This window comes from Protopterus annectens, chromosome 14.part0, assembly GCF_019279795.1.
Source record: "Protopterus annectens isolate FY-2018-M chromosome 14.part0, PAN1.0, whole genome shotgun sequence".
Taxonomy (NCBI): domain Eukaryota; kingdom Metazoa; phylum Chordata; order Ceratodontiformes; family Protopteridae; genus Protopterus; species Protopterus annectens.
In genome coordinates this window covers 341866879-341889498 of record NC_056748.1, presented here as the reverse complement: position 1 = coordinate 341889498, position 22620 = coordinate 341866879, and the positions used below count along the sequence as shown (strand labels likewise).

General features: G+C 43.4%; 1 protein-coding gene across 1 annotated transcript in view; it reads left to right on the top strand.

Annotated features, from left to right (window-relative positions):
• Window positions 1-22620, top strand: part of WDR11 (WD repeat domain 11) — a 2002440-nt gene that overhangs the window by 1450520 nt on the left and 529300 nt on the right. The window contains exon 17 of the mRNA XM_044056072.1: window positions 13562-13668. Coding sequence (XP_043912007.1) covers window positions 13562-13668 — 107 coding nt within the window. The remainder of the gene's footprint in view (window positions 1-13561; window positions 13669-22620) is intronic.

The window sequence follows — 22620 nt, the reverse complement described above, 5'->3', positions numbered from 1 at the left end:
CTGGCACTACGGGGGTGGCCGTGGCCCTGCTGACGTCCGCGACGACTGCCAGCTGCTGCTGTTGCTGGCATACGGCCACGTCAATGCCTCAACCGCCCACCATCACCCTGCTCATGGACATGTAGTTGTGGAACCGGTCTAATATGTCCCCACAACGTCTGTCTATGACATCGGTGAAATCACGGATGGCAGCCGCAATGTCACGCATACTGTCAGTCATGGCTGTGCGACATGCTGTCAGCTCCCTCAGACCCTGTCTGGTGTACCGTTCCATACATGACTGTGCCTGCATGGCAGCCCGAAACATAGCTGAGGTTGTAAGACCTCTGTGGGCACGTCTGACAGGGGCAGTATGCCCACGGATGCTCCGAGAACCCCTGGACATCTGTCTGTGTGGTACCATCTCTGGGCCATGCCTATGGCTGCTGTGTGGGGAGGCATGTGCCACAGATACCACATGACCCTGGTCAATGCCCACTGTATGCTGTCCATCACCTAGGGACATTGATGACAAAGGGTGTATTGGCAGGATAACTGTGCACATTGATGGGGTCGACAGCTGTGTACTGTCAATCGGCTGACCAATGGCGGACCCTGGCATACTTTCCTGTGCCATTACACAGATGTCATCATTATCAGTACCCACGGCACCTGATTCAGATTCCCTGCTACATGACACCAGAGCAGCAACAGAACCTGTGGGAGGGAAACAGGAAACACAGTTTACAATGTCTACACATTACCAGTGATGCACACGTGCACAGGTGCACACATGCACACATGCACAGGTGCACACAGTTTCACACAATTGTACATTACTCAGTATGCGTGATATCAACACACAGACACACCTACATGCATACAAAGAGCACTACTAAGTGAGCCAAATAGTGCTATTACTATCAACACTATTACAGGAATTGTTAATACACACTCACCAGCATGGATAGGCTGCATTGCTGTTATACCAGAGGGTCCTGCAGACGTGAAAACACTAATGTCAGTGGGCACAACTGTGCCATTGTTACTGAGTATGATACAGGTCAGTAGTACAACAGTCGCCTTTCACAGTTCAGCTGCTAATATTGAGGATATCACACTTGCACATTAAATACTATGGTGACAGCTACAAACCAAGGACACACCTCGCACATGCATTAAGTACCAGTGTACACAACAGTCAACTATACATATGGCATATTACCTGCACGTTCACTGTCTTGCTGCTGCGTGGCTCCAGCCTCCATCATAATGCATGTCTGCTGCTGTTGTTGCTGGCGGACTGGAGCCACTACACTCATGAGTAGTCCCTCCAGTCTGGTGAGTGAGGGATGTGTAGCCACCCCACCACCTGTGGCGACCTGTTGCCTGTGGATATCTGACGCACGCTGACGGACATGTCTGATTAAATCACTGCAGTGATGTCGTACCTGCTCATATGTCCTATTATGCGTGCCTATGTCATTTACCCGACGGACAAGGTCTTGCCACAGTGCAGCCCTCTCCTGCTGATTCTGGCTGGTGCGGGAAAAGAGTATTGCATAATCCCACACCAGACTCTGGTGTATCTCTTCATCCTCTGCTGTGGAGTAGGTGGGATTCCGCGGGTGGGCCATGTACCTGAGAAAGAAAATAACCTGGTATCCGCAATATATGTCAGCAGAATTTGGCACACATACTACACATGCTACTCGACTGTTCTGATACAACATATCTCACATATGTAGCATCTGCCTGTCTATTGGTGGATACACATGTAGATGGCCAGGTATCAGTGCTCAGCCAGCAACTGTGCAACAGTACCTGGCACACTCCATACGACATACTACCAAACCCCAGCAGTCAGAACACTGATTCAGGTCAAGAGCACCTCCTCACTCTGGGGGTTTGTATCTAGGTACTGTATGGCCTACATCATCAACTACTGTGAGCTGACCACACACTGATTGCCCTGGATATACATATCCCACCTCCACCACCAGCACAAACGACTATAGTGCATAACATTACAGATACAAACTTTACACTTTGTAACAGTGACATGGTATCCTTTCAGCCCACTGGGCCAGTGGCAGATACAACCCACAATGCTGACCCCTACACGGTTGCTTTCTACAGACATCTCCGAGAATGCATGGATCATGCAATCCCATATATGACCAAGACACTCTCCACAAAGGGACAGCATCCTGTCTGGCGGACCCCAGCCATAGACAGATTGTATTACAGAAGATGGAAGCTACTGCAAGACGGAGCATAATTCCATAAAGGGAGGGCATGTGTGAGCAGCACTAGTAAGGATCTATTTTCCATCATACAAAATCCATGGGCAACTTTGAGAGGGAAATCAAGAGGGACACTACAGATAACCAGAAGGCCTTCTTCAGTTATGTTAGCAACCTGGTCAGGATCCATCCTCTATGCCCATAGTTAGTACACAACAACAAATATTTCACTGACACCACAGATATCGACAACATTGTGGCAGACAGGTTCAGTGCAGGTGTCACCCCACCCTCTCCCCCAAAATAAGACATAGTTATCCCAGCTGACTGTAACCTCCCTATCATCACAGATGTTCAGGTGAGAGCCACCCTCAGGACAGCAGAATACACAACATGAATGGGGTCTGATGGTATCCCCAGTTGCATGCTACATAAACTCTGACAGGAGCTAAACACACATATAGAAGTGCTATGTAACACTAGCCTGACTACAGGATATGTACCTGTACACTGGCGCACAGCAGCAGTGGTTCCACTCCATGAAGGAGGCACCTCAACATACCAATACAATACAACACAATACATTACATTACAATACAATACTATACAATATGCTATTGCCCCTGGGACTACAGCAGCGTACTGTTCTGCTACACTGACCATTGTGACACATGTGGTGTGATGGTACCTGCTGCTGTCACACAGTTACACAGGGTGACTCATGTGGCATATTACCTATCTGACTAGCATTCAGCAGGGGTATGTGTGACATGTACTCATGGGGAGTCTTGCTTCTTAACACTGTGTGGTTTATTGCAGGGTATGTCTTATCTGTGGGTAGGAACTCTTACCTCCACATGTGCACTCTATTGCAGTGGCACGGACGACACACAGCAGACATTTAGGTTGTGGATGGTGTGAGGTGTTACTATGGTTATTGGACATCTGTCATGGGTGTGACTTACATATGTAAATCCGGGAGTGGTAACCTCTATGTGGGTAGCATATGTGTACTCTGTGGTGTTGTTAGTCACTGTGCATTGGTAATGTGTTTGAGTGCATTGTGACAGTGTTGTACATGTCACTGTGTCCTTCTCCATATCTGTAGCTGTCATGAGAGGTCCATACCATGGCATCCATTATGTGGTGTGGAGGGGTACACCGACCTACATGTCCATAGCTGACACACCATGTCCGCTGACACATACCATGTGCAGGTATTCCAGGGATAGTGTGCCAATGTGAATATCATTGGGGCCACTATTGTACACATATATGACCCTGTTCACCCCTGACACATGCAGTGGTGGACAGCCAATCACATATCTGGTGGTTACTGGTGTAGGTGATTTGGAATGTGGTATGGTACTCCGGTTTTGACACTGGTGTTCACTCCATGCCTTGGTCACCAGACACCTGTTGCAATACATCTGTACACATGTGCCTCACTCAGAATTTATATACATCTCTCTCTCTCTCTTTTATATATATATATATATATAATGTCTGTATACATATACACATATGTATATTGATGTACATATATTGCTATAGATGAGGGGTGGGACACAGAGGGAGTGTGAGTGACAGAGGGGGTGGGACAGGCTGTGTTGCAGGTCGTCATATACAGTCATAGCTGTAGATAGTCAGATCAGTCTGTCTATGTATATGTATCTACATATATCTATATCTGTATGTGTGCATTACATAGATATGTTTGTACAATATTCTATCTACATCTGTCTATGTATTCCTACATCTCTCTCTATGTATGTATACATATATGCATATCATATATATATATATATATATATATATATATATATATATATATATATATATATACACATACATATGTTGACATACATACTTATCCATATGTTAGACAGGTATATCAACATATTTGTCTACCATACTGTATACACACACTAACATACTGCTAAACATACATAACTGTGAAACCTACTTTGTACATGGCACTACAACTTACAATCAGCCAACATTGATATGTGCACATAGATGCTCTCTCATACAAATGTATGTACAGCCTTCACTGATAGCTGCTGTATGTCCCCTGCCCTTTACACATCTTCATATACATATGGATACAGACCAATGACACATATGGTGGGTTCACAGTATGTAGACCTTTATAGTATTACTTTACATTACCTGTGTTTGTCACAGCTGCTTGTGTTGCTGTCTGGTTCTCTGTCCTGCTGCTCCACTTCCCAGTTTTCAGCTTTCAGGTAGCTGTTGCTGAACAATTTGTTTGTGTCTGCTTAATTGCAGTTTTCTCTGTCTCTGTCTCTCTCTCTCTCTGTCTCTCTGTCTGTCTCTCACTTCCTTCTCAGGGTGCAATGAAAGTATTGCATGTGTGGACTGGGAGTACAGCATACTTTTGTAGGTATCTGCATATGCCCATGTGATGGCCTCTGCACCAATTGTTAGCCAGCATTTGCTAATTGCATGCAGCCAGTTGTGTACTGATTGCAGTTCTCACTGTGATTTCAGAACAGTGCTATAAAGAGGTATGTGAGATAGGCGTAGCCCTTTCAGATTTTAAGGGCAGGGACCATGCTGTTATGCTGTGGACAATGTTCTGTGAGTGTAAAGGTTGGTATCTCTCTCATATTTCCAGGTGTGTTGTAGATTAACATTCCTCCATTCATTTCTCCAGTTTCCTGTACTAACTGTGTATGTACACTGACACCTACAACTACTACTACTGTTAATGTGTGTGTGTGTGCTTTCCTTTCACTTTTGCTTGCACGTTGTTGCTAAGGCTTCAATAGTTGCCCTTTACAGTCACTACTTGTATGCCTGCTAGGTGTCTTGACTGTAGTGTGCTGCTGTAGCTTTCATATTTTCCATGTACATTCACACCTTGGAATGCTTGCTATATCTGCTAGGGTGTTACAGCATGCAGTGTGGTCTGGCCATGGTGTGGGCCTTGACATCTATTAGGGTATTTGAGTATGCTGCTGACCAGGCCCCAGAGACTTTCAGGTTCATCTGTTATGTGCCTCATGGAATGGTACATATCAGTGGGGTACACCCATTAAAATGTCTGGTATGCTGCAGTTGTGACTGTGGGTTAGCATGAGCATATGTATTACTACACTTTTTCTGCCATGCAAGTGATGAATACTTTCAGGACTCCATAGTTACCATTGCATGTGTTACACCTTTCTGCCTACTGTTTGTACATTTCACATGGGGTCTGTGGGGCATCCCTGTAAGTCATTCACTGTTGCTATGTCTAGGCTCTTAACTATTCAAATATGGTGGTGTCAGACCGGTCATGTGTACAGATATTTGCAGGTTGCCCACATTTCTGCCTCATATTTTGGTCAATATCTCATGCACACCTTTTTCTGGCAAGTCACTCTGGGCTCAAGTCAGAATATGGTGACAAACATTCAAGTTTCAGACTGCATACCCTTCCAAACATCCCACAAAGTGCAGACCCTGTTACTCTCTGAACTGTCTGCGTTTGTTGTAACATTATTTGTAATGTTTCCCTTGTTTTGGGCCTTTGCTCCACATATTTTATTACTTAGTCCAGATGCGTTCCTGTAAGAGGTTGTGGGGTATGGGCAGTGCTTATCCTGCTGTGAGTATGTGTGTGGCTTGCAAGTTGCTATAGTGACATTATTACCTACTAGCTTCCAACTAGCATGGCTGTTTCTGTTCGCACACTACTATTATGGAAATCCACTAGTTTTGATAGTAATTCTAAATGGCATGCTTTGTGTACTACACATCTATATTCCTTTTACATTCATTCCTACTATTACATGATATATTTATTTTAGCACAATGTTCTTGTATAAGAGTCATGGCTTAGTGGTAAGTCATGCAGACTACTGTTTCCAAGGTCCTGGGTTCGGGACTCACAGTGGGATTTTATTTTGCTTTTCAACAGAGTACAGGACCTGTCAATCAAAGTGACTAAGGCACTTTTAAGCAGTTGTAACCGGGTTAGCGCTGGTTTGCGCGGAGCTCACGCATGCGCACTGGCAGCTCCGTGCACACAAGCGCACACCCGCTTACAACCGCTTAACAGTGCTTACTCTGGTGCACACCAGCGCTATTTTCTTTGAAAGAAAAGAAAATGGGGAGACAGGAAAGTGGTGAAAAAGGGGTCACAAAGAGGGTAAGACAGTAGGGAACCAAGCTTGGGATGTGCAGGAGGGATGTAGGTAAGGCCCATAGCTGCCCATTTCTTCATCAGCAACAGCTGTGCATATGTATGTAATTTGGTGTGACATTTGAAACCTTCCACCCCTGAGAGAGGTGTCAGGACAACAATAGTACTTGTTGTACAGCCAATTGTAATTGATAGGTTCCATGTCCAGTAGACATATGTGCAGAATGGGCAGCTATGTATGGGGCGTAATTTTTTTGTGGGCACAGAGTGCCCTTTTTTTTTTTTTCAGGTGAGAGTGGTATGTCAGGTGAAGGAAGTCAGAACAGCTGGGGAGGTAGGTTGGGTAGGTAAACAGACAAGACAGACAAGACGCATACAGGGGCGGTGTATGACACGTGTGGGGGGTTACACAATTGACGGGGATGGAGGTTTGGATGTCCAGAGCCCATGAGCCCACAGATGGCAACAGTGGAACTGATATCCCCACCCATAGGCAGTTGCCACTGTTCCTTCACTGCCCAGGACAGGGCTGTGCTGGGGGCTGTGTAGGCGGGGCAACAGGCATGCCCGTTAGTTGCGCCACCCGTGCCTCGAGCTGGCGTAGGGGCTCGAGAACAGAGTCCCGAATCTCCCTACGCACCACAGTCCAGACGCTATGGAGGGTGAGTGGTGGTTCTCCTCCGGCCACACTTGCAGAGGGGGGGCGAGCCCCATCCCCTGCAGCGCTTCCACCCGCAGGTGGCACAGGGCCACCGGAGGAGGGTCCGGACTCGGCACTAGTGCCAGGTGCACTCGCCAGCTGAGGTGGGAGAGGTGGGTCCGCTGGAACCCGCCTTCCCTGTCGTACTATGTTTTGCATTATGTCATGACAGTTTGGGTTAGTGACATATAATACCATTCACAATTAGTTGTAACAGCATGCATTAGTATTCCCATTAACCAAACACCCAGATATTCACACCATTGAACAGCGTGCATAACACATGAATAATTTGAACAGAAATACACAGTCCAACAACATGCAGGGTTAATTGATGGCAACAGGCAATCAGGTGTGGATGTATGAACAGGGCAGATGCATCAACAGACATGCAAATATATATGACCCAACAGGACAAACGTCCAGGGGTGTTAATTGTGATTGCATATACCATTTTCACGTGGAATGGGTTATATGTGGTTATAGGGTGGGGTGAAGAAAGTAATATTAACACCTTCGAATAACAATACATATGCTGTACATTTCTGATAGCTACAGTTATATACACACTACTGTTCTAACTACAGTTTCCTATATGATAACTATTTCAACTTGGTGATAGGACTGTTACTGCAACATCAATATACATTTTCTGGTTCTTCATACACATTCATATCTAGCTTTGTTCAGCTACATCATCCTGCTACATTTGCTTTATATAGCTGTAGACAAGTGTGGATGTTTGGTATATCAGACAAACATCCTATCTGCATATTGCAGACTGAGAGCAACATATCCAGATTTTGGGATACACATTCCAGATGCAGCAACACTTTGAACAGATTTTGCTGTTTGGTTTTGAATCTCACATGCATTTCATTCTGTCTTGACTGCAGTATACTTTATTCAGGGGTTATTACTACTGTATTGCTGGATTCATGACACTTTCTCACACTCTCTCACTTGCTTTCATTTTACTATTCAGGATGGTACTTCTAGGCTTTATTGACATGTTTTACCAGTAGTTATTACAATCCTTTCCAGCAGTCTCACTTCTGTCATGTTTCAGTATTTCCACAGGGATATATTTCACACATGTGATTTCATCATCTTCTGCAGCTATACTTTTCAGCCTGCTGCAGGTTGTGTACTATTTTCTTACAGGCAGGGCATTTTTATTTCAGAATATATGTTGGACAGTTTCATGTTTAGGTTAAACTTACGGGCTGAAACACACTTTTGTAATCAAGCAATACTTGCATATACTTTCACACTGTTACTTGCAGATTCTATTCCTTACTGACTACACTGCACTCTTTTGCTGACTGTCATACTTTTATATTTCTTTACAGTTACTGGTAGTGGATTACTGACCTGCCTGGTGGCGCAACCGCACCAGCCTATCGCCATAGGCTCTGCGGTTCGCAGAACGGACACCTGCAGCTGTAATATAAATGAAGTAATATTGGAATACACATCTCCATAATATCAGCTAGTTTAATTTCTTACATATATAACTAAATGTTACTTACTCAGTAGTGGGGCGTTGGGTGTTTGCCGGGCCTCCTGGATCCAAAGGTTCAGTTGGTCCTGCTTGCGTCTCTTCAGGTCCGCATGGTGGTGATGGACCTGTTCACCAGTCCTTGGAATCCCTGTGGCACTGGTGAGATCATGAGCCAACCGGTCCCATGCCTCAGCCCTGTATGCTCCCCAGAGGACCTGGCCCTGCATGAGTTGGGCCTCATGATGATGGACTGGGAGCCAGACCATGTACCTGGACTCCTCAACACCCCACCTCTGTGCTCGAAAGCGACTACCCTCTCCTACTCCAGTCATTCTGCCTGCAGGTCAGTTCTACAATCGTTTATGCTGTGTATTCCCGCCTATGGGGCTTATATAGTCCGATTTTTCCGCACATATCTGTGATTGGCCATTTTGGAATTGTATCAACTTCAGTAAACCTGCATTGTCATGCTCTAGTTTGTATTCATTCCTATATATTAGCTATTATTGCATTTACAGGTACTGCTGTCATGGCTTAGGTTCATAGGTTCATAGGTTCATAGGTTCATACTAGGCTATCTGCCCAAGGGCATTTATAAGCCTAGCCCATAGTTATGTGGCTTTCACCACCCCTTTAGTTTGAATAAAAACTATGCCTATCATTTTGCTGTGCCTCTGTCAAGCAGTGACACTGAAGTAATCCCTGGGGTATATCTGCAATCTCCCATCCATTGGTCAAGATTCCTCTTGAACAAGGCCAGAGAGGTGCTCTGCCTCACATGTACCGGGATTCTGTTCCACAGCATAGGGAGTCTCTGGGTGATGAATCTGTCCCTCCAGCACGTTCTATTTATAACCGTGTCAAGGTTTAAGTCTCCCGCCCTTGTGGTTCTGAGGGATCTAGATTTTTTGAGGTGAAGCATATTCATCAAATCTGGGTTTGACATGGCCTTATATGTCAGGCACAGGTCACTTCTGAGCAAGCGGTATGAGACTGAATAGAGCTGGAGTTCTTTCAGTCGGGCAACATAAGACATATTTTTGAGACCCTTTATCCTTTTGGTGAGGAACTTTTGGGGCCTTTCAAGCTGCAGCAGGTGTCTGGTCAGATACATTCCGAACGGGCCATTGTACGCAATCATAGGTCTAATGAGTGATGAGTACAGGGGACGATGACCTCCCTTGATCTAGATGTGAATCCCTTCATGATCAGGTGGGCGATATAGAAGGTTTTCCTAACTACTTTAGCAACATGAGTGTCAAACGAAAGGCTACTGTCAACCTGGGTCCCCAGATCCCTGATGACTTTTTCTGTGCTCAGTGGATTGCCACCTATATGGTAGCTAGGGGTAACCTTGTTTTTCCCGAAGGGTATGACTATGCATTTTTTGGCGTTTAACTTCAGGCCATGGCTCTGGCACCAGTTATCCGTTTCTGTGAGGCCCTTCTGGAGGATATCTGTGTCAGATGTGTTTTCGACTATGGCGCCCAGTTTGCAGTCATCTGCAAACTTTGTCAGCCATAACCCTCCTGTGTTTGCTTGCACTTCAGAAAAGTAGATGCCAAACAAGAGTGGACCCAGGACTGAGCCCTGTGGGACACCACTTGTGACAGGCTTTGAGTCTGACATGGCTCCAGCAACTCTGACCCTGTGGGTTCTGTCACTTAGCCAGTTTGCAACCCATCTTGTGATGTATGGGTTTACATTCAAGCTGATGAGTTTTTCAATGATACCTGCGTGGGGTATTGTGTCGAAGGCCTTTGCCAGGTCGAGGTAGGCTGTATGGACTGCCTTTCCCTCATCAATGGCCTTGGTGACTGTCTCGAAAAAGCCAACCAAGTTTAAGAGGCAGGATCTGCCTTTGACAAAGCCAAACTGGGTTGGATCCAAAGTCTGCAAGTTTCCTATGTCTTTATTTATGAGTTCCATTATGATCCTCTCCATGGCTTTGCAGATAAGGCTTGTCAAGCTAATGGGGCGGTAATTTCCAGGGTCTGTGGAGGCACCGCCCTTATGAAGTGGGACCACAGTTGCCGTGCGCCACTCCTTGGGTACATATCCTGAGGTGAGGCTAAGATTAAACAGCTGTCCTAACTGTGGGTTTAATTCCTCGTTGAGTTCGTGAAGCACACAGCCGGGGACACCATCCGGTCCCATGGATGCTGTGTTTTTTGCCTTAGTGAGGGCAGTTCTCACCTGGGCGTTGGAGATGTTTGGGGGGCTACAATCCTCTGGAATAGATATCTCTCCTTTGGGGAGAAGTTTGCACTGAACCTGTCAGCCAGTATGTTGGCAATGTGTGTAGGTTCAGTAATTTTCACATCATTTTGAACTAATTCTGAGCATAGTGGTTCTGTACCTTGACTATGGCGTATAGTATCCTGGGTTCGAATCTGGCCACTTCTTTTTATTTTTCATGACTGTCTAGACATACTGAGGGGTGTGTCTATGTAAAGGCAGTTTTGATACTGCTTGCTCAACGTTGCCCCTCGGTTAGCTCGTTTGCGTGGTGCGCAGCTCCACGCTGCTTTAAGCCTCATTTGGCTATCGGCACGCATATTACGCTTAGCTCAGTTAGGGGCACATAGATTTAGCGTGTTAAACCACTGCTCAGCTACGGGCACTCATTTTGCGCCAGTTAAACCACTGCTCATCTACGGGCACATGCACTCACCCTGTTAAACTGTAGCTCAGCTATGAGCACATCTGGCATTTTTTCTTCTTTTGTTACCTCACATGTCTTCAATATAAATGGGCTATTTCATTACATTTTACATATATTGGGGTTTTATGTGTACATATTTGTCAGGGACTTGTTTCCTGCTTATTTTGAAAAAAAAAAATTGGTGTTGTGGCGGCTCGAACCATGAATGCCTGCTCTTCAGCCAACATCTCTACCGCTACGCTATTGCTTCCTGGCTTATTTTGCATATTTAGTTCTTATATGCTTTCCCACTGACTGCTAACTGTAGCTGTGCTACGGGCACGCCCGCGCAAACGAGCACACTCACGGTTAAACATCTTTACAATTTAAAAAAAAAAACATGTTCATTTATATATTTTTTATGTTCATAGTCTGTGGGGGCATGTGTTGTGTTGTGTTTATTCACTTTTCCGTGGACTCTGTTGTGGGTGTTTACTTTGGGCACTTTTACACTTCTGGGGTCGTGTCCGATTGCAGGGCTCAGCCTACGGACACGCCCCCTACTGTCTTACATGGACCGTGTTAGACTTAGGTGTGATTCAGCATGCTCTCATGAATATGCAAAGCATGCTAACATCACTCTGTTTAACTGCAGCCTCCGTGTAAGAGTTATAACTCTTACACGGAGGCTTCGTGAATCCTGGGGTTGGTTTATTTAATTCCAGTCTTTTGGCCACTCAGTCTCTATATTTCAGGACTCGCTGTAGTGGGTCCCAACATTTCAAGTGGTTATCAAGTTTTTTATATAGGAACATATTCACGTCAGAATAGTCATGAGAAATTAATAGACTGCAAATCTGCAGAGCATTCAGTTTAAAATAAATGTGCAGTTTTTGGCTGTCTTCAGAGTAACAAGTATAAAGGCTATCTAAAACTGTGTTGAAGCTTCAGTCCTGAAGCAGTTTGTACTTACAAAATTATTATTTTATTCTTATTTAAATGTTGTTACATGAAAGTGTCATTAAGTTGTTTCATTCATTAAAATCCCAGCTACTTATTTTCCGTATCTTTGAAGCTAGGCACAAAATGTAGTTTTTTTATAGGCACTTATTTAATTGTGTTTATTAATCTATGACTTGCTTAAAATGTATACATTTTAGCCACTCCTAGCAGTTACCTCGTACAGCTGAATATGGAAAATGTAGGTCACTAGTATACTAAGAAGAGGGCAAGGATAGCACAATACTGTAATGTGCATACATGCAGCATTGGTAAATAGAAAGAGAGATGGACAGTGTTTACATATGTGCAATGTAGGAAAAGTGTCAGCTGGAATAAATGACAGTGTATTTGTTTGTGAGGCGAACTTAATGGCTGGAGGTTGGCTGTCATTCAGTGAAAATTTAATGAAACTGTGTTGAACTGTTTTGGAGATTCGGCCATTTATACCCAGGAAAGAAAAAAAACACCTAAAACATTTAGCAGTTTTGGAACATCCCTCTAGCTAGTGGACAGTGATATAGGGATTAATGATATTCATGAAATGACAGTGCTTCTGAAGTAATGTGCCTTCCTTGATGACTTACTCTCGCTTTTACACAAACGTAAAGGGGGGTTGTGAAACTCGGTTCTAAATTGTTTTACATGCCTTCTTAAATTAAGTTTTGAGTGTGAAACTTTCAGAATATTTTTACTTAAAGCTATAAATAAGCTACAGACAGGGAGAGGTAATATTATGGGGCTGCAATTTTTGATATGCAGTACTTGAATTTATAGTAGTTCACTAATGTAGTTTGAGTTTCTTTTGAGGAGTGCCCTCCTATTTTTAGTCTTTCAGGATAAGTCTTTGTGTGCTGTTAGTGACAAATAATGGTATTTATTTTTTGAGTCAAAACTCTGTGAAGCATACATTATAGTGTAATTCCTTTCCTTTTAAAACTGCTTTTCCGTACTGAATCACAGAAATGCTAGACGTCTGTCCCTTCTTGAAACTAATTACTCGAGTCTTTAGTTTTCAATTTATTCCTTTACTCGAAAAAGGAAAGGATCAAGAAATGATAACATTATACTTCAGTATTCATTATGTATGTCTTCACAGAACTGCTATGTGCAGTTGCATGTTCTGCTGTTACTTAGTTATTTAAGAAAACCTTCAAATGCATCAGTTCTGTTTCGTATTCATACATTAACAAGAGAGATCACAACCTCTTTTTATGAAACAATATCAAATTTAATCTTTTTTTTTTTTTACAGTCTGTTTTTCCTGCTTGTAATGTATTGACGGTTTACATAACCACTTATTGAAAGTAAAGTAAGTGTTTTATGTGTTCTCTAGGGAAGCATGGGAGGTATCACATGTATTGCTTGGAAAGGAGATACTGTGGTTCTTGGAGACGTTGATGGCAACTTAACTTTCTGGGACTTGAAAGAAAGAATTTCAAGGTAATCACAGTGGTTGTAAATCATGTGGTTTATATACAGTTTCCTTGTGTAATTCTGTATTGCTGTTGTTGGATCTGCATTTGAATGGTATAGTTATGATGCTAATTTACTTTTGTTCCTTTTTAAATGAGCCATATCTTGGTAAACAAGTCATTTGACTTTGAACATACTCTCTCACCTCATGTGAGTGGTACACTTTTTTTTTATTAAATCATCTCCATGTCTCCAAGCCTGACATACTTTGAACTGTTGTTGATGAATGGTACGTTTAACTAAAGAGATGGTATACTGCTTTTAACATTTGAGTGATTACTGTGAATAATACATTTGTTTAGTAAGAAAAATAATATCCTGTCATCTTTAGTGAGCATATTAATTTCTTTCTAAAATTGTATTGTTATTTGAAGGGTTGTGTTTTTTTTATTTTTATTTGTTTGTGTAGTTGGTGCCCCTGACTTACCCGTGATTCGTTAACGTTCTCCTTACTGACCTATCCATTCCCATTCCTGAGAGACTGCTCTGGGTCCATGGGGAATAACCAGCTCTTGTGGCAGACGAATGTACAAGCTCAGCACTTGGCAGATCAGGAGTTCCATGTGGCCCATTCTTACCCTACCTGAGGGACTCACCAGTGCTACCAGGGTAAGACCACTATGACCCTTTTGTTGCGTGGGACAGACACGCTAGTTGCATTCCACCATTTGAGGCAATATTCAGATGGTAGGGGGCAGGTCAGTCTGTAGCTCTGGGCTGACCACATCTCCAGCACTCTTATCCCCAGTAGAAACTCTTTTGAGTGCCACTTTTGTTGCTTTCCATGACTAGCAGGCATGCATGCTTCATGAACATCTTTGTTGCCTTATTGCACTGCACCACAAGGAAGTATGTGATCAGCAAGTACTTTGCATTGATGCAATGTGTAGTTCTAGCTCTAGCAGTCATCCAGCAAATAAGAACTATTCTGTCCACAGAATGGGAAAGGAAGCAATGGCCTCTCACTTTCATCTTCCCCATCCCATCTTCTCTAGGCCCATGCTTCCAGTTGAATTTAGGTCATATGGGTTGCAGTCGGGGCGACTTCCCTCTGCACCACTAGGGCAGAAGAAGAAAGTTATGTTTATGAAGATATTTCAAGTTTTGTTTGCTTATGTTGGTATAGAAGTTTATATCATTTGGGTATTCACAATGGGGCTAAACAATGAGACAGACAGCAGATGTATGCTAGTGGCTATTTTAGTATGTATTTCATACTCTGCCATGATACAGGGTACAATGTGACACAATATATGACCTTCTGACTTGTACATCTTAAAGCTTTGCATGTATTGCATAGATGTCCTTCTATTCATATGCTACTGTATTCATGACATCTGGGTTTTGCCTCTGGTGAACTCACGTGCGGCTGTTGTACATAAGTTAAATGCTACTGCTAGGGTGCGTGTAGCATCCTGTGCCTTTCTCAGATGTTGGTCATAAATGGACATTGGGTATAAAGCAGATGTCAGCACTCACCTCTTCAGAACTTCACTGCCACCTGTGTGACTGCCAGCTCCAGTTGTCACATTGCCAGAAGAAGCGTTTTCTACATCTGACTTTTTAGATAAGTACCCCTTAGGGGTTTTCTATTTTTGTTACTTGCTACTGTTTTGGGTTACATGTCAGGTAGGAAGGGCAATTGTAGGTGTAGAAGGCAAATTCCACATAAGGATTCTCATGAACTCTGTTTATTCTGTCTAGGCCATGAACACAACCAATACCATCTGTAGTATTTGTCAGGCTTTTGTCCCCAAGACCCTCAGAAGCCATCTTGCAGCCTTAAACATATAGCTTGAAAATCAGAGACTCAAATGTCTAGCTTCTAGGATGGACCCAATGTCGGAACACTTGGACAAGCCCCCAGTCAAGAAAACCAAAAAGAGTAGGCCCGAACAGACTGCTGCGCTCTCCACTCCAGCCACTGCTCTCAAGGCTAGTGAAGGTCTGGAGTCCAAGCCGGAGTCCTCGGAGCTTCTTTCAGCAGAAGGCCTGGAGGAAATCAGTCCTTTGCCTGAGGTCATGTCCCAGAAGGAATCTCAGGCGTCCGATTCGGTCGCTAAGGGGGAACCTAGGCTCGTTATATCTGAGGGTCCACACGGTGTCTTACAAATCATGGTTTGTGAAGACATAGTCTCTGATGTAATGGAGTGCCGGCTGGCACCTTATTTCTGAATACTCTCCCCCAAAGACCCATAAGAAGAGGAAACAGAAAAGTAAACATATATCTCAGCCTCTGCCTGCTTGAACTGTCGAACAGCCTCTGGATTGGCAGGCCTTCACCCAAGGTCTGCTCAAAACCTTTCTGGCCTTGTGTCAGAGCCTGACACCTGCACAGGCCCCTATGCCCTCTATCCCTAAGGGACCTCTGCTGGGCATCTCCTTGGGAGAAGATGATTCATCAGATGATGAATCCCTCACCCACTCTTCACAGATTGCTTCTCCTCTGGGATATGCCTCACCAGAGGAGAAGTCAAACAGCACTGACTCCTCAGGTGAGGGTCTCACCTTTGGTGAGACCCTCACCAAATGCAAAACTTCTTCAAATGGGACAGAAGTCAAGTCACTGAGACCCAAAAGAAATACTATGAACTACTACAGTTGGAGTCTCCCAGCCCTTCTGCTGTGCCCCCAGTACACCCTGCTTTTCTGGATGCCTTTTTGGCTGCTTCTAAAACCCCTGACTCACAGTCCCCAGCACCCAAGGGTCCAGATAGATTCTACAATGTGCCCGAGGAAGCAGCCTTCCTCTACAAAGCCCTGTCTGCAGACCCTACAGTCATTTCTGGGACAACTGACAAAACCTCAAAGTTACTTCCTTCCACCTCTCTGCTGCCCTCTGATAAAGAAGAATGATGAAATGTCTGGGGAAGAAAGCTTACACTTCTGCCACCCTGGCAGTAAGAGCAATCAGCTACCAGATGCACATGGTGAAGTATTCCTCAGCTCTCTTGAAAGATGTGGTCAAGCAACTGGAAGAGTTCCCGGACTCCCCTGCTAAAGCCAAGATATCCTTTATCCTGAACTCCTGCACACAAATGATCAAACACTCCATCAAGCGCAGCTACAATGCTGTAGAAGCATGTGCAAGGGCTGCTGCCGCTAGATCTATCATCATGAGGTAGTCCTGGTTAAGATTGCAACCCCTTCCTGATTACATCAAAGCCAAGCTCCTAGATGCGCCCCTGGACAACAAAAACCTGTTTGGTTCAGCAGCTGCTGACCTCTTTAAGACCCTCCAAACCAAAGGCAAAGAACTTCAGGAACTGAGAGATATTTTTGTCTCCCCAGACCCATGCTTTCAGAGAAATTACCCAACTAAAACTTGCTTTGTAAGGTCCTCAACAAAGAAAATGCAAGCTAAACGTAGAAGGGACCACAGGAAGCAGCACACATGTAGGACTGTCTCCTCTACTTCCCCTAAACATTTCTTTCAGGGAAAGCCTGGTAGTCTGACTACCAGGCTGTCCACCCAGACACCCCTCTTTCATGTGCCTCTCCCTCTACACATGGAAGCAGGTTACCCAGGACTTCTACGTCCTTTCTATCATAAAGCAGGGTACTTCATGACCTCGGAGACCAAACCCACTCCCAAAGGCATCCCTCACCCACCCATAGACCATATCCCACTCTTCCCTCCAGTCCTGCAGGAACTTCTTGCTCAAGGAAACATCCAAGAGGTCCCATGTACTACAAGAGGAAAAAGATTTTATTCAAGAATTTTCCTGGTCCCCAGGAAGGAAGGAAGGTCTCTGGAGGCCTGTCCTGGACCTATCCCATCTCACTACCTTCCTCAGAGTCCCCTCCTTCAGGATGCTGTTTCTTCCTACCCTTCTTCCACTCATTGTGCCTCATGCATTCCTAGTGTCTTTGGACATAAGGGACGCCTACTTGCACATTCCTTTCCACCCACCTTTCAAAAAGTACCTTCGCTTCTCAGTGAATTCTGCACACTGTCAATTCTGTGCTTTACCGTTTTGTCTCTCTATGGTCCCAAGAGTATTTACAAAATGTTTGGCCCCAGTCATGACATTTGCTAGGACCAAGGGAATACAGCTTTTCCCCCTTTCTAGACAACATCCTTATCAAGACTACATCAAGCTCCATGGTCTTGCAACTCCTGCAGTTCACCATCTCCCTCCTTATAGGTCTGGGATTCAGAAAAATCACAAAAAATCCTGCCTGACACCCTCTCAGGATCAGGTGTTCCTAGGATGCCGTATTCTGACAAGGGAAATGATGGCTTACCAACCATCAGAAAATATTGTGACACTCACTTCTTTCTTCCAGGAGATCATTCCTGTCAAAACCATCTCAGCCAAGGAATTCCTTAGGATTCATGGCCTCGATTATCCTCATGGTCCCCCCTGGCAAGGCTACATGTGAGGAAGTTCCAGTGGTATCTGAGGACTATCTGGAAACAACACCTACATCCTGTAGAGTTCACGATCCCCATGCTTCCTTGCCTGACCATGAAATTGAAGTGGTGGATCTCCCAGATTTATTCCAATCCGGGGCTGCCTCTACAGTCCACTTCCCCCAAACCAAGACCTCTTCACAGATGCTTCAGATGCAAGCTGGGATGCAACCCTAAGAAGTTGGTGAGTGAGGAACATATGGCCCCCCACTCAACAAAAACATCACATCAATATCAAGGAGATGAGAGCCTTGATACTAGCTTTGGATATTTCCAAGGGTCATTTTCTACTGAGGTGGTATACAAACAATACCACTGTGCTGTGGTACATTAACAAATGGGGGGACAAGATCCTACCTCCTGTGCAGACAAGCACTACAGGCTTGGGAAATAGAACTAGAGAAACAAATCCTTCTCCACGTAGTATATATCCCCTCCGCAGACAATGTGATGGCAGATTCATTAGGCAGGGTCATGACCCTTTCTCACAAATGGATGCTGAACAGGGAAGTGTTTCTGGACCAGGTCCATCGATTGGGTATTCCGATTGTGGATCTCTCTGCCTCCCTCATGAACAGACAGCTCCCAACTTTCTGTTCCAGGGCACCACACCCAGAGGCTTGGAAGGTGGATTCTCTGTCAGTCTCTTGGAAGGGGATGTATGCATATGCATTCTCCCCCTTTCCTGTCATTCAGAGTCCTTCTGAAAATTTAGAAGGAGCAGCCTCAAATCTTGCTGGTGACTCCCTACTGGCCAAGGCAGCATTGTTTTCCCCTACTATTTCACCTAGCCAAGGGCAATCACCACAATTTACCCCAGAGAATGGACCTGCTCACACAGGACAAGGGAACACTCTTAGACCCTTAACTGTCCACACTGAATCTCACATTGTGGGTGATAGGGAGCTGATTCTTTTCAGACACCTATATACAGAGGACGTGATCCAGGTTCTGCAGGAAGTCAGAAAATCAGCCACTAGAAAATCCTGTCAAAGTGGAAGAGATTTTCCTTATGGTGTCAGAAAAAAAACAGCTTACAACCACTGACAGCAGAGCCCCCATTGGTATTGTCCTACCTGTTTGACCTTATGAAGTCTGGTCTTTCATACTCCTACATTAAAATTCACCTGTCTGCCATCTCAGCCTGCCTACACTTGGTACCACCTTTAGCATCTAGATTAGAGGTCAAACTCTTCCTGAGAGGGGCACTTTATCTCAGGCCACCATGGAAGCCAATTCTGCACCCTTGGGACCTTAACTTTGTCCTAGAAATTTTGATTCTACCATCCTTTGAACCAGCCAAAGACTGCACTCTCCAACACTGCACTTGGAAGACCATACTGTTGGTGGCCATCATCACTCTCACTGTTGCAGTAACCTTTGGCTATTTGTGTTGTACAACAGCTTGCAACATGATACAACAGCTTGCTAGTCTTCAAAAACAACTCCCTCCCTCCCACACCTACATTCCACCTCTGATTGGCTAGTCCCTTGTAGATAAATCTGCAATAGGAATGTATACAATGTCTGTGCTTTCGAGCTGCCTGAAGGAAAAAAGCTCTGAGGCTTCGCAGGAGCAGCAACTAGCTACAGGCTTAATTTTTGACAGAGAAGCCCCCAGAGGGGAACCCTTCATCCATCCACAATCCATTTTCCCCATTTTTCTTGGTGGGTTGGGGTTGTTAATTCAGCAGCGACAGTCATCTAGAGCCAGTGTTCTCTTCTACTCTTTCTGAAGAATACTTGCAGTTTTATTAATATCTGTCTTTTCTTATAAAAAAACAGCTATTTTAGGTAGGGGCTTATTATTGAACAGGAGGGCTATTTTTGTGATAAAAATGTACTGCTTTGGAGACATTTTACTGAAGGGTAAGGATTTAAATATTAGGAAGCTTTTTTATGTGCTTAAAGCTTTAGTTTGAGTGTTTTGCTGCTTGTGTGCACTTTGTGGTAACTTGCTTTCATTTTCTTTACTGCTTGAAACATTTTGTTTGAATGTTCTATGTTTAAGCATTAGAAAGTGTATTTCAGGGCTAAAAATATATTTTATGTATGGAGAGAGTGTACACTTCACAACAACTTGCCTTCATTTTTGTTTTTCTTACAATGCACTTTTTGTGAAAGGGATGTAAATGTTTTGACATAATTTTTATGTACTGCTTGCGTGTACTTTTAGTGCTGAATTTTGAGATTCTGTCTGGGGAAGTTTGCGTGTGTGCTGCTTGTGAACACTTGTCTAACAGCTTACCTACTGACCAACTTTTCACAACTGTGCTCCTTGGAATCAGGCTTCTTCCTCGGCTATAGCATGGATTCCTACACTGATCCTGCTGTTTTTCCTTCCATTATACCTACAAATACCCAAAAAACAGAATATGGACTAAGGGCAGTGTGTCAGCCACTGACGTATGACTCTATATTGGCCATTTGTTGTTCCTCAGACCACTCACTGGTTTCTCTAGGTTCCTCTGCTGTAGGTCCCTTCCACCACTGGGGATCAGGAGTGAGCCATGTCCTGTGTGGCTGTTCCAGTGTCCAGTCTGGGCATAGAGAACCATATATATATATATATATATATATATATATATCTATATATATATATGTATATATATATATATATATATATATATATATATATGTGTGTGTGTGTGTGTGTGTGTATATATATATATATATATATATTTTTTTAAAGATGTTACATTTTTCCAAGAAATCTCATAATATCTTATTTGCCTTGAGGTAGAAAGAACTACACTATGGCTGCCACTCTCTCACTGTCCAGTTTCAAGCCTTCAGATGTTAAGATGTTCTTTGGCATCAACCTTTTTTTTTTTTTTTTTTTGCACATGGGGCCAGAGTGTCACAGCAGCAGTGATCATCACTCCAATTGTGTCAGCTTTATAACTCTAATTGTCTTAGACTTTTAGTCAATTTGAGTTATTCTATCACAGACATTTTAAAATTCATCAGTCTAACATCATGCTGTTCTCTAGTTATATCCCATAAACATATTTCAGTCATATTAACTCCAACAGGCCCTTTGACCAGGTGCCGACAGAATACCAAATGGAAATATTAAGATGTGTCCTTTACCAGGCACACAACTTGTCTCTTTAAGCCTAAATTGCCAAAATGTTGTATCTCATTAAACACACAGAAAAACACTGCTTCTTTCATGACAGTCACCGGTTCCTAAGTTATATGGAAGAACAATGCTGTCTTTCCTCAGCTTTGTTAAAATCTTGCAGACATATACAAGTATAAGCATTGCTTTTACAGTCGTAATCAGGCTGTTGACCCATTCATTGGGCATTGTTCCTTAATCAAACCTGTTTTGTCTGTACATTTTATTCCCTTTTTGATACTGACCTATACACCTAGTAGTATTTCCTTGGATCATGCATTACTTCTAACATTTTAAGATCTGTAGGCCTTGTCTGGATATATTTAATTCCTGATAAATTGCCCAGTGACGTAAGTAAATCTGTATTATTTCAAATGTATCATTGGACCAACAATTTTCTTAACTAGATTGGTAGTATGCATTTGCAGTAAGTTTTTTTTTCACCAGGCTGCATCTTTGACAAGTCAATTTACTAAATATAGAAGGGTCATTTGCTATGTCAGCTATCTGCAAAATAGTCTCTTATTTCTTATTCTTATATTCACAAACAGGCTCTTTCTTGACCTCTCAATTTTACTCTGATGACCAGAATAAGCAACTTAGCTGTTTAATGCAATGACTTTCACAAATTAGTTTCTATTACATTCATTTGAACTTTTGATCAAACATAATGCTGCAGTCCATACCTGTATCTTGCCTAAACACATTACTTCTCTTATTAACTCCTTGAGCCTGTAGCACTACCTCTCTTCCTCTTCACGTGGTGCCTACAGCTCCACTGCATAGATGTTAATTCTTTCCGCCATGCCTGCAGTCCGTCTGAGCACTCAGTTATCTAACTTCCTCTTTTGCAAGTTTTTAAAACATATACAGATAAACAAATACAGTTACCAATTTCTGTCACTGCACAGCTGTTGATTTGACATTTTTTTTGAAATGTGATGTTTTTCACAGAAACTGCAACCAGACCCATACACAGGCATCCAGCTCAGGAGATCATAGTTCTTCTTTCTGGTATTTTAGCAACCACAGCACCATCTAGAGGAATTTATGCTGCACTATGTGTTTATTTTAGCCAATAAAAATTAAAAGAAACCAACTTTAACAGAATCACCCAACAATCCACAAGTAGCAGCAGAAAAGGAATGTTGTTTTACTTCCTAATTAACAGATGCCTAACAATCCATTTGGTTCTTATGCTATGACATCAAATATCTGCCCCTCTCTACAATGGATGTTGCTCATTTTCTTTTGTAAATTTCACACTTTTTGCACTGAAAAGAATATAATTCTTACTGTCTCATAGCTTAGTCTCTTGATCCTCATTTACAGCATAAGAAGTACTAGAGCAATAACAGCACTGGCAGTATTTTTTTTT